Genomic DNA, 13,701 nt, shown 5'->3' with positions numbered 1-13,701 from the left:
TGCGTGCGTGCGTGCGTGCGATCACACCTGAGGGGTTGTCAGAAAAACTGTTCGATATATGTCTGAGGTTTGAGAACCAACAAGCCAGCCTCATTTCAAACCTCTTTCTTTGCATCTGCCTGTCTCAAACTGCTGAACTCTGATGAATCCTTTTCACTGACTGACTATGCACCTTGAAGCTGTGATCACCCATGGTCATGCCTGCTGGGTTTGCCAGTCAACACGTGCCAGTCGTACACATCAGTGTGTGGTGAGTGTGTGTTGGAAGCAGCATCCAATCAATGGTGTAATATCACTCCTAAAGACAGTGATGAACAACATGGATACCTTGAGGCTTGAACTCTCCTATTAATAGCCACTTTATAATAAAGGGGCATTGCACCAATTTTTACACATGAAAATCAGTTTAATTGTCACTAATGATCTGATCAGGGTGATCTCAGGTTGGGCTTGTGACTTCTGATTTTTTAACATTAGGACGTGGAGCTTGAAGTATATAAGCATTTACCAGGCAGGGAGGATCCTGCGAAAGATGCTGTTGTATTGTATTGTGGGAAATGTAGGATATAGTGTTTTTGGAGCTTGACCCATACTAGGGACTAAACGTCAAGATATCTCAGCCTCTGCTCCCTTGAGATTGCATTCTGTGAATAATGACTCCCATATGATCGAAAATTATACAATGATTTGCTGGCAGCTCTTTCTTAAAATCTTGTATCAGGACACTTGAAACATTATTTTGTTCAAGAGTTTAGTTCTTAGTGTGCATGAGCACAGTGCATATAGTAAACTGCAAGCAACCATTGTGACAATCATATATTAACTTACTGATGAAATTCGCCTAAGCTAGTTTAAATTGATTGCAACAAAAGGTCATAGGATTGATAATATAATAATAAATATAATAATAATAATGATAATAAATTTGAAAACACTACCATTTTACTTTGGTTAGTGGCCCTTGTATAACGCACTCAGATGTGTCTTGCTATAGACAAAAAATTCCTGCCGTTCTTCTCACCCACCTCATCCATTACTTTAATATACTATATCAGAACACCTCATCATGTCTGTGACTTGTTCAGTTGCATTTTGCGGCTACTGTTTTCCTGCCTTTTCCCCCTTGTTTTTTGTTGTCCTGGTCACATCCCTGCATGATATACTTAATCAGCACGAAACAGTTCTCTGTGTTGACCTAACAGCTTGCTCAGTTCTTCGCATGGCATCTGAATCTTTATGCTATTGCCAACATCTGTTTTTGCTTTGGAGCTCTCCCCTGGTCTTGTGTCACTTTCTGCTTTCTATAAGGAGAGGCTCATTTGGATAGCATGTAGAGGACAATGCCATGGCTGTCGCTCTGATAGCTATCCAAGTCCTTGATCTTCTCTCCCTGTAAACATCATTACCACACAATCAAAACATACACATTCACAACAGGCACGCAGACAAGCACGCACACACCCACAAGCTGCTCATCCAAATCGGCGCTAACAGATTAGCAGTGATTATAAACAAACATGGAGGATTAATCCTGTGTGCTCTCAGTCTACTTTTCCACTGAGCTAGCCAGGGTAATTACCAAGTGCTAGATTGTTAGTGCAATCACACAAACACACACACTAGCTGCCTTGCTTCAGTACTAAGTGATATCAGTTTTGAGCTCATTTTGCGAGAAAGTTGAAGATATCCTTTGCAAAGAAACTGCAGCTAAAGTTAACATAATACGGACGGTGAGGTTGTTTGGCACAACTCGGCGTGTTCAAAACTCAAAGGTTTGTAATTGATAGCTGGGAAACGTGGACTTAGATAGCAAGTAAATTTTAATTACAAGGTTACTAGCAGGGTGGAAACTGACCATTCGATCCGCTGACGACTGTGTATGTACTTGATTCTTTTATTCTTTACTAGGCAGTCTGATTTTTCACCACACATGGTATTTAAATCAGTTTTAAAGGCTAAATATGATACATGGCTCCACTACATAAGATGGTTTGAAAACCAGCCAGGTGTGCAGCCTCTGTTGTTTGCCTTGTCAACACTTCCCATTGAAATACTGCTTTATTATGTGGCTCCAGTGTTGCCTGGCCACTGAACTCCAACAATATATCGCTTTATTCTGCATCCATTGTGACAGTGTTGTATCACCTCAGGGTGCATGACCTACTGTACAAAAAGTTTGTGGTGAGGCTGTTCTACTGAATGTTTTCCTCTTTAAACAGTTTTGCACTAATGTGGTAAAGAGTGTTTATAGCTATATTGGACATATACGGTAAACTGTAAATGTCACTGAGAATTTTGTAAAGATTTTTGCCAATCATTGACATCTTTTGTACATCTTTTGAACGGTGCTTCTTGGATTTTGCAACGTGTTAAAATATATACGGTGATAGATTGTGTTTTAGCACTACCGCTCTGCTCTGATATGCAGATGGCAAATAGGAAAAAATATATAACCATCTCCTTATTATTGAGTTTGCATTTTGGCCACAAGTGTGTTAAATCCTTTCTTTGTCTCTTCTTTCACAGGTGGAGGCCATCCTGGTCAACATTTTTGGTGGGATTGTCAACTGTGCAATCATCGCCAATGGCATCACCAAGGCCTGTCGAGAGCTGAAGCTGAATGTGCCGTTGGTGGTCAGGCTTGAAGGTAGGAAAACAGCACCACTAGATGCACACACACTCACACACACAGAAAGAAATCCAGGGTCGGCCTCTTTGACCCTTTTAGTAAGCTGGTGCCAGCTGACACTCCCAGTCACACAATACACGCATGTGCATCATCCCTCTCAGAATTACAGACGATTGACCTCCATATAGCCTGAAAGCACTTGACCTTAATGAGGATTTCATGATGCTGGATAATGACAGTGGCCTTAAAGCCACAGTATGCAACCAAGTTCACACCTCCACCATCTTGAAGAGCTATTTGCTTTGAAATGTTGGACATCTTGAGCTGAGGTTTAACTAAAATCTCTAAGGACAGCATTGACATCATGCAAATAGACTGTGGGTCAGCCAAACTCTAATGAATGTTTATAGAGACAGTGATTTTTTTTCCACCTTGTCTTCAAATGGGTCTTTTACTATAACTCATGTTATCACTGTGACTTTCCTGAACTGTGGCCAGTAGCTCCATAAACACAACCTATATGGCTACTAGCTGCATACAAGCACAGGCCAATAATGACTGATGACATAGCTAGTTGTATCTAATTTCAAATGTGTTTATTTACTGTTTTGAAGTAACAAATGTATACAGTATATTACCACTTAAGTGTAATTGTTGAACAGCAGGATTTAAAGTACCATTTTCCCACCCTGATTCAAACTTTGGAGCCATTTTATTATTGCTGTTGTTACTCTCTGGAGCCTATCCATCTTCATTGTATCCCAGTAAGAACAGCAGTTCATTTCTCATATGTGTCACATTCTGCTGCACCCAACATTAGCTCTAGTCGGAGTAACAGTAGAGATGGCACTGATTGGCTCACCTCTCAACTGTATGCTAATGAAATCTGTTCAGCTGTGTGTGTGTTTTTGTATGTGTATGTGGGATTCCCAGGGGCGTGGGGCCATTTGGTGGTTAGCTTAATTGTCAGGTTCCTGCTGAGTGGTGTCCAGAGCATAGAGAAGGGAGGTGTGTGTGCACGTATGCGTGCGTGTGCGTGCGTGCGTGCGTGTGCGTTAGCCCGCAGCACTTCATACTGTATGTCCTCACACACTCTGCTAATATGGTTTGTAGGTCAGGGCGTGTAAGCTGTTTGTGGAACCCCAATGTGTACGTAGGTACTGTAGTGCAGTATTGACATAGCTTTACAGAGCACAGTAGGTTGGGAAAAGTTAAATTGTCATATTTACATCTAAAGGTTTTGTTCTCAGTCAGATAAGACCTGTTAGCACATACACACCTACATGTAGACAGATTAATTAAGCAAAGATCAGGAAATAAATTGGGTCAGTGATCAAAATCAAACTGAAAAAAGTACCTGCACACTGCCATCTTTTTCACAGTTCTTCATTAGTTCTGCACAGACTCGACAACCTTTCGACCACAAATGGTTTTCCTCAGGTAAAGGTGAAGCTCTGAACAACCTTGTATCTATAGACAACTGTGATGATACAACGCACATCATTTGCAGATTGGAAAATTTCCTATATAAATGTGAAAATATCATGGCTGATTATTTCACTACTACAAACATTGTGTGGTTACACACCATGCATATAAAATTAAATCCACATTGAATTACCATTACATAAATAAATGCATTACATTAAAATATTCTTAGAATAACTTTGATCTGAAAAACTAGACTACTAAAAGTGCATAAATGCAAAAAAATTCAGATTCTCTGTCACAAAAAAGGACATACATTTCAGAGGAACTAGAACTCATGTCAGCGCATTACATTTTAAAATTATTAGAAAAATATACAATTAGGAATTAACATAAGATCTGGTTGATTTTTGTTGGGAATCAGTCTACCAGAAGTCATTTAGTTTTCCATACAAAATTTAACAAAGTAAATGAGCAGTAATTCCTAATGCAATGTTATCCAATCCAAAATACTCAATTATTTAAGACTGTACACTTAGAATGTGTCCAAATAGAATTTAAACTAAAAAATACAGATATTGAATATGTATACATATCCGTAAATATTAAATGTTGAACATTATAAGTGTACTGGAACACCAAAATTTTAAATATTATAAGGTTTATGCAGCATCAAGTCCATAAAAAGTCCATGCAGAGAGTTAAAGAACTGGGAATGAGATAGCAGTACGGGTGTTCTGTTTTTTGCTTGTATAGCTTACATTATCCAGCACAAAAATGTATGGAAGTGTGTGTGCCTCCTGATGATTGACTGTAATCAACATCCCTTAAGAATATATGATGTTGTTTTCACTATTCCCCTTTTAAAAAATTTCGTGAGGCGTGTTTTGTCTGAAATAGCATTGCACCTGAACCAAAACTGCAGCTATAAGAAGGATAGATATGCGGCACAAACCCAAATTCCAAAATGTACCACTGCACACAAAGTTACCAAACAGACATTAGTGTCAGCTCAAATACCCAAGGTACAAGAATTTATATACACCGTCTGTCGTCATGTCGCACACATGGAGCACACGGCTAAACATACAGTACATTTAAATTTGCCTTATACCTGAAGAGTGAGTTCACAGCTGCTGAAATCTGTCACTTTAGAAGCGACTAGATTGGCAATCAAAACAGGCCCTTAATTAGTCACTACACGTTTCTCATACTAGGCCAATGAATTCAACCTGACCAACAAAAAAGGGGGAGTCCGGAAGGTCACTGCTGGTGGTTGGTACAGCCACGTTTCCCTGGCCCAGACCTAATCCAAGCTTTAGCTGTTGGTCATTACATCCTGGGCTGCAGTCTTGTGGAGAAGATTGGTTCAGAATCAATCAGCTCAGCTTGCTAGGCTGACCGCAGGGCAGTGAGAACGGCCCAGTGCTCTTCAACGGGATCAGGATGGATTAACTGGCACACTTTTAATTGGGAAGGCTCTTTTCAAAGGCCCAGGCTGATTGCACTGGTGGAGAGTTATGTATTCCCATATGTGGAATACAAGGGCCACATGGTCTAGATGCTGATAGGATGGAATCAGTGGATAGGGTTTGCATTAAGCATTGGTTGTGGGCTGATAGATAGTCCAACTAAAATACATCCTGCTCGTGAGCTGCAGAAGTAGCACTCATCTTCATCCATTGCAAATTCAGCACAGACGGGAAATATAGACACTTGTACACACACTTGTTTAAGTATGATGAGAAGAGATACCTGAGGAAGTGCTGTACTGCCCCCTTTTGCCACAGTGTGAACATGGACTGTTTTGTTCTGTAATGATGCTGTCTGCCACTAAGGAAGAAATCCCCCTTAAATAGCCCTCGGGGTCCAGGGAAAAAGGTGACTGCATTCGCTTAACTCTGTTCCCTGGCCTATTGATTTACTGAGCCATTTCACAACTGTCTGTCAACCAGTGGAGGCTGTTTTCTCCTTTAAAGGAGATCTGGTCATTTTTTCCAACATTTAATTAAAAAGAGACGTGAGGTCCTCTATTAAGGTTGAGATGCCTCGTTCAGCCCTGACAGTGTTATTATAGCTTAATAGCCATCTGCTGCAGCCATACGCATAAACAGATATACATGCAGACACACAAACATACAGATATATAAAAATACACACACACTGTCTATAGCCTTTATGACTCATGAGAATGAATGCTGTGCACCTGCTTCACATTTACAAATTCTGAAATCAGTGATGTTATTCGTTAGTACAATGAGTCAACATGGATGAAGAGTTGAATAACTAGATGAATCTTATAAACTATTAGTGTCAGTGATGCTCTTTAAATCTAATATACTTAGCTATAGTGTGTGTCTCTAGACAACATAAGAAACATGAAAACTTTGATTATTGACTGGCTAGCACACCAAAGAAAAAACCGTCTGCACTGTTCAGGAGTATCCCGCTCAGCGTTCAAATGAGAAGCATTTGATGTATGACACAGGATGCGGGAGGGAGGAGCAGGGCTCATCCATTTTTGACTGAGAAGGGAAAACTCTCACTGTTTGGTGCTGATTATTGTGAGGATTAACAATCAAAGTCAGAGTGAGTATGATGACATTCAGTGATGAAAGAAAATGTTTTTACACCAATTATTTGAGGTAACGGGTAGCAAGACACCAAACTGATATTTTCTGTAGCATCTCTCTTGTTCAATATTAAGTGATTGTATGGACTGTTTCGGTTTTTTTTGTTGTTTTTTTTTTACACATATCAGCTGCTTGTGAAATCATCTGCTTCTGCATCAACTAATACATCTACTGTCCGTATAGTTTGATGTCAGTGGTGGTATCACAGAACAGTGGAAAGAGAATATCAGAAGTGAGGCTGAGCGCCTCAACAAATGTTTCAGATACATGAGGATGCTCCTCCATCTGTTCCAAACTAGCTTTTCTAAGTAAATTCATGAGCTGCCACAATGTACTGCTAAACAAAATGCAAAAAAAAAAGAACAATGTAAATGATGCAAATTTAAATTGTTTATTTAAAATATTCGTCATTACACGGACACAAATATTAAGCTCAGAAGAAAGTCTCCAACACTGAATTCTTGAGAAGCGTTATTATTTCCCTTTTTTGTCAAAAACCTAATGAAAAAAACTGCCGCACAGGTCCTTTACTCAAGGCTATGTTAGTTTTTCTGAAAACCAGCCACTGTGGCCAAAAGTGACAAGGATAACAGAATAATGGGCCCTTTTCACAGAAGACATTTTGACACATCACAGTGGGAAAAGCAAAGGTGTAAATCATTAAATTAATGATGATCAGTTATTTGTCGTGCTGGCTCACCGTCACACGGTCCTGACCTACTGGGACACTTGAATAGCACAGAGCCATTGTCGATGTGATTAGTAAAAACCTGTGCTTTTCTTACTAATACAAGCGACAATGCCTGCTGTATAAAAGGCCCAAGGTAAATACCAAAACATAGATTTAAAGTCAGCAGGGTGACCCAGTAATGTCAGCTACACAGCAATAATTAGCTAAAGTTTATTAGCAGCTAATATTAACATTAACTAACATTAGCCACCATGAGCTACCGGTCATCTCAGAAAAAGTAAGGGGGTAGCAGCAAAGCCCCTGAGTTGATTGAACACAGAACTGATGCATTTTATTGCTCATGAATTCAGATTTTCGTTTTTAAAATGAGGATGGTTTTATTTATTCTTTTAAAAATTACGTGTCGCTTTAATTGATGCAAGAAAACAAAGAGCAAATGCATCAAGCTAAAGTAGCATCTAGCTAAGACATAAACAGTTGTAGCTAAGTTATCAAGCTTTATATCCTTTCTTTTCTTAATTTTTACATTATACAGTACAAGAACACACATTCTCATGCCCATCACAGGGAACAATTAGAACTACAGAGTTACTCTTTGGGTCCAAGACTATGGCAGAGTCTTCTCCTATCATCAGATCTTAGCGTCACTACACTCAGCTTGTTAAGACAGAATTAAACACAATTGTAGGAACTGCAGCAGCAACAGAATCCCTCCAGCGCTACTCTTTGGCACAGCCCCAACCCTTATTGTCCCGTTGAAATATGGTGGCCTGCAATTGACTCACACATTAAAGTGACATTTTCACAATACTCACAAGTAAGCTTGCTAATTAGAGCGGAGATCCAACAGAAATGTGTTGTGAAGGAGCAATATATCTCAAGGCAAAATACTGCGCGCTGCTTGGTCTTTTGTTGTTACGGCTTGAGCAGTGTGTTTAAACCCTCTTAGCTGAGGCGTAACTGGTTTTAATGTTGCGGCTGATCCGTGGTGTACTGTATGTTCCCTATCCAGGTTGTGAGTAGGTCTCTGGCAGCACCTAGTGGCTGCAGGTGAACACACACATTCATATACTTAGCATACACCGCATACACACACACACACATTCACACACACCTAGTGGTGTTGTATCCAGCTATCAGTGCTCCCCACCACTTACAGTGGAACTGCAGTCAGCTCGCTCACACACACACACACACACACACACACACACACACACACACACACAGATTCACACACCCTTATGCATAAAAAGATCCACGTTATTGCATGTGTCTTATTTCTTACTCTCACAGATGTGTGGTTCCCTCCCAACACAAATGTGGTTATCCCAACAGTGCTGCACATGCTATAGCTGCTCATGAATATTTATGGAATGACAAAATAGCCAAACTGTGTCTTTTATTTTGTTTCAGTGCTATATACACTTTCCATAGGTGTATTTGTCTTTTCAGAATATCTCTTGCTTTATGTATTCGCTGTTGGCACATATGGCGGCTTCTCCCAGAGTTTTATTTCCTGTTGTTTCAAGTTTGTTGTGCCGCAACTTTGTTGTGATCATCCGAGGGATAAGCCTGTCATTGTGATAATATGGATCTGTAAATCCAAATGAAGTTCACGGGACAGCCTATAAAATGTAAAGCATACAGTACTGCCCCTCTCTCCTCACTATGAACAAGAGCAAGGTCTCTTCCTGTTCTAATTCTAATTAATTACATTTCAGAATTGATTGTTTGGAGTGTGAGTCTGCAGAAATGTGTTTGGAATGGCTGGACAAAAGAGATGAAATATTAGGCGTTAAGTGGAGCTGGTAATAGAATTCCTCATGAAAGGTCTATTGATCAGGGTGGCCGGGCCTCTGGAGAATTCACGTATCATGCAGTCTTAATTACACACCAGCTAGAAGAGCTAAGGTCAACCTGTAAGCATCTGAGCATGAGCACGCACGCACTCAAACACATTCACACTTCCACACATTTAACACACAGATTTGGTCAGAGTGAATGCAGAGACACTAATGCACATATGTGGTAATCGATTCACACATTTTTAAGGGCACACAAACAGTAAATATTGTACAGGTATGTACAGCTGGATCTAATGATAATTTTCATTTTTGAATAATCAGCATATTATTTTCTCATTTGGTCCATAAAATGTCAAGAAATTGTAGGAAGCTCCTGTCACGTGTGTCCGTTACCCACGGTGTCTTTTTCAGATGTGTTGTTTTGTACTGCCAACACTCCAAACCCCAAAGATATTCAGTTTACTGTCATAAAGGACTCATAAAACCAGGCAATAACAGAAATATCCAGAATTGGTTCACTCGTTCCATCTCAGTGAACTTTTTGCCATTTTTACTTTTAAGAAATTCAAAACTGTAAATTGTTGCTTAATAATTTTCTGTCAATCGAGTAATTGCTAACTGGATTATGGTTTTGAAAAAAATGGGTATTTGTTTGATGGATTTTTCCAAGACGATTGAAAAGACTAGTGGTTTCAATTACACACTAGTACAAAGTAATCATGTTACATGATGCAGTTTGAGTTTTTCAGTGGTAAATGGTGAAAATTTTGAAAAGAATGGAAAATAAGTAGAAAAATAAAAACAACTGAAAGTCCCCACACCCGACAGAGTAGAGAATTTCTGCTACCACATCAGACAGATTCTGTAAATGGCCTTTTCTTTTAGTCCATACTCATGCGTGAAATCAGTAAATGCCACATAAACAGCTGGCTTTGTTGTTTTAGCAGCGGGGGGGGGCGAGTCTGCTTCATTTGGCCTTTTGCTCTATTGCCATCTCTCTCCCTTCTCATTGACTCACTCTCTCTACCATTGTCCTCTCCCTCAGTGTGTCCTTCCGTCCAATGCAGTGCCCCCTGCCCTGTGTTGTGACAGGCTTGTCAGGCTCGTGTTTGGCTGTGCAGTGCACAGTGCTGGGAGGCAGCCAGTTGACTGTGTAGAGCCTCAGGGTTTGTGCAGTGTCTCAGAGTGTCTCTCTCTCTCTCTCTCTCTCTCTCTCTCTCTCTCTCTCTCTCTCTCTCTGCTTGGTTGGGGGTCTACCATGTTGTGGGCATCACCGTATCACCCAGCACCTGCTACCCCTGACCTCTGCGCAGCCGGGGGAGCGCGCACACACACACAGACAAGCAAACACAACACACCAATTGCCCTTTTGCCTCCCTGATGTTGTTCGCAGACAAAGCTGCTTTTGGATCAGCAGTTGAATTTGCCGCCATTCACCCATAACTCCATCCATCTGTCATGAGTGCGGAGTGATTCCTCCAAAGGAACTCTTCGTCTTTCACACAGTGTGGTTTTTAACATCAGTGCAGATGGTAGATCAGGTTCAACCTTGTTCAGCCAGTTTTTGTCATTTTTGTGTTTTCTTCTGTCTGTCAGGCACCAACGTCCATGAGGCCAAGAGGATTCTGACCGAGAGCGGCCTACCCATAACAGCGGCAGACAACCTGGATGACGCCGCCAAGAAAGCAGTGGCCGCCATCAAGAAATAGAAAACTATCAGTGTAACCTCACTGCACTCTTCACACCGTCCGCCCATCACTAACATTCATTACAGCCTCAGGTCATCACCATCAGCCTTTTTTGTGTTTTGTTTTTTTTTGTTCTGTTTTTTTTAACACATGCAGACCTCCAGAACTTCAAGCCTTTGTTCTCGTGGAGCTTTACTTTTTTGTTTAAACACTAGCTTCCAAATCATATTTTCATTGCCAATTAAGTATCCATACCACAGGTTCTGAGGTGGTGTATCACCTCAGTGCCTTATGGAATTCAAATTTTACACTCATCTCCCTCTGCAGTGCAAATTAGCTGACTTTAACTTCTTTCATTATTTTTTCTCTATTATATGCGTTTCAATTGGGACAGGTCACTCTGTAACTTGAAAATAATCGTATTGTAGAACATCATAAAGCTCAAGTGGCCTCTTTCAGAGATTAGGTCGGGCCAAAAAATTTGTGCATTCCATTTCCCAAGGTGAAAGACATTGCTCACTCTCTGTATGTTATGGCATTTGTATGGAATATTAATTTAGAGAGGCCTTTTCCATTCTCACATCCAGTCTTGCTGTGAAATCATTTATTGGCATTCAGCTGAAATGAATGGCAGCAGTTAACTTTGGGTCAAACATCCTGTTTTCGTGGTGACTATTGTCCAAGGTAGTGGACATGTATTAATCCATCCAATGCCTTATCTGTGTTACAAATGAGGTGGATGAAGTACCCATGCTTTGAATTTTGTGCATCATGTCTTATTTTTTAAAGTGCTAGTTCACTCTATGTACAACTGCTTAAATCTTTGCCTATTTCATGAAGGCTAAAGGGTTTTTTTAAACAATCTTGCAACTCTTGCAGTCCCAGCAATACTTTCATACAGAGATGTTGAGAATATAAAATATAATAGTACTTTTTTTAGTATCATGAATGTATATTGACAGGGTATCTTGGATACAGTGTAAAAACTGTGTATATAATTTGAGAAATTAAAAACAAGCATTTCAAGATAAGTTTTGTGGGGGTTTTTTTGTTCACTTCACATCAGAGTCTCCAGGGGGAAAAGACAGAAGCAGATGGAAAGTAAACGAGACAAGGAAATAAAAATTCAGTCACTGCACAAGTTCTACTGGCTTTTTCTGGAGAGAGCAAATTTCACAGAATAGATGTAACGTTAGTGGGGGAAAGCAGACCCTCGGCAGTTTATACAGGTGTGTGCCTTTGGGCCCACACTATTGACTAACTGAGCAAATGAAAACACAGTCCAGCCTTGAGGTAACCTTTAAATATATAGTAGATGCTTATTCCAAGTAATTCATGTCATCTTTGCCAACATTACCTCTGCTTTTAAGCCAAGATTTTGCTTTGATCAACTTATGTTTAGTATGAAGGTCACAACTAACAATTAAAATGGTTTTTTTTTTTTTTCAGTTATTTGATAAATTGTTTTGTCTATAAAATGTTAGGAAATAATGAAAAATGCCCATTATAATTGCCTACAGCCTAGGGTGAATCACTCTATATAGATTACTTTTTTTATTCAACCCACAGACTAAAACAACATATCCATAGTATTTGGTGGTTTAAGAACTTTTTAATGAAAGGTTATGCAAGGATGAAGTGATACCAATACCAAAGTCTTAAATCTTTCTATTTCTTATATAATTAATACATTGATTTGGATTCATCTGCAGTAGTGTAAAAAGATTGCCAACGAGCTAAGAGAACTCGCTCATGTATATACAATATGCAAAATACCATATTTTGCCCTACAGCATATATAATTGACACCATTTTCCTTAGTGCCTTGCTCATCATCTGCAGATTGGTACACAGACTTAAACTCTTCAAATTGCCCACCTTCAGTATTCAAATCAAACTCAAACATACGTCGTCCCAAGAGAGACTTGAGAGGAGCGACTGTCCTTCGTAGGCCCTATGCGAGTGGCACAGAGAGAGACAGTTGACTGAGACCTCTTCCTGTCAGACACACTGACTGTGTGATGGATTATCTGTCAGGCAATCTGAGAGGACGCCCAGACACAGGATCGACTGCTGCCTCTATGAAAGACACACACACACACACACACACACACACACACACACACACAGCACTTTTTTTCCCCCCTCCTGTATGCACCAGAGAGGAACACTCAGAGAAAACTGAGTCTCTGTCTCAAAGTGGAGCTCGTCTCTCAACACTAGTAACTTGTTTTTCTATTGGACAAAGTCAAGGGGACTCCAGACAGGCCCTCTGGAAATTGCTTTGGTTGCTACACATCCTTGTTCATATAGTTAGAAGTGACATGCTGTGTATTAACTGGCAACCTTGACACAAAGTAGAGAAAGAGATATTAAGTGAAATTGTTGGCTAACTACTATGATTTATTTGGAGTGTATTAATTTTCAGCGTCCCTATCACCAAGAGTCATCTCACGACACAAACTCAGCGGCCTGTGTCTCTGTGCTGCACCGTGCCAGCCAGCCAAGCCGTAGAAATGGGCTGAAGGGTTCGATAATTGCCTTATTTCATGCTCTTCCCTCCGTGTGTCAGAAATATCCCCGCTGATGGATTGGACGGAGGAATTTAAGGCTTGTTAAAGCGGGCTTCTCTGGCCCTGATATTGTTTAATTCAGTGTCAAGCTGGAGGTCACAATAGAATGTGCACACTGATTTACTGGGCAAAATTAGTGCCGCTGCTTCATATAAATATAGATGAGGGGGAAAGAAGCTTTGGAGGTCAGTCTGAAGACTTCTATCATGTAGCCCGCTGCTTTTAACTCAGCTAATACCTCTGGAGGTGGGAGA

General features: G+C 40.2%; 1 protein-coding gene across 1 annotated transcript in view; it reads left to right on the top strand.

Moving 5' to 3' along the window:
* Positions 1 to 11,905, top strand: part of suclg2 (succinate-CoA ligase GDP-forming subunit beta) — a 91,927-nt gene extending 80,022 nt beyond the window's left edge. The window contains exons 10-11 of the mRNA XM_040115777.1: positions 2,527 to 2,647; positions 10,783 to 11,905. Of these exons, the coding sequence (XP_039971711.1) occupies positions 2,527 to 2,647; positions 10,783 to 10,895 (234 nt within the window). The 3' untranslated portion in view covers positions 10,896 to 11,905. The remainder of the gene's footprint in view (positions 1 to 2,526; positions 2,648 to 10,782) is intronic.
* Positions 11,906 to 13,701: the final 1,796 nt, after the last annotated feature.

This window comes from Xiphias gladius, chromosome 21 (genome assembly GCF_016859285.1).
Source record: "Xiphias gladius isolate SHS-SW01 ecotype Sanya breed wild chromosome 21, ASM1685928v1, whole genome shotgun sequence".
In the NCBI taxonomy this organism is placed as follows: Eukaryota; Metazoa; Chordata; class Actinopteri; order Istiophoriformes; family Xiphiidae; genus Xiphias; species Xiphias gladius.
This window is presented reverse-complemented; position numbering and strand designations above follow the sequence as displayed.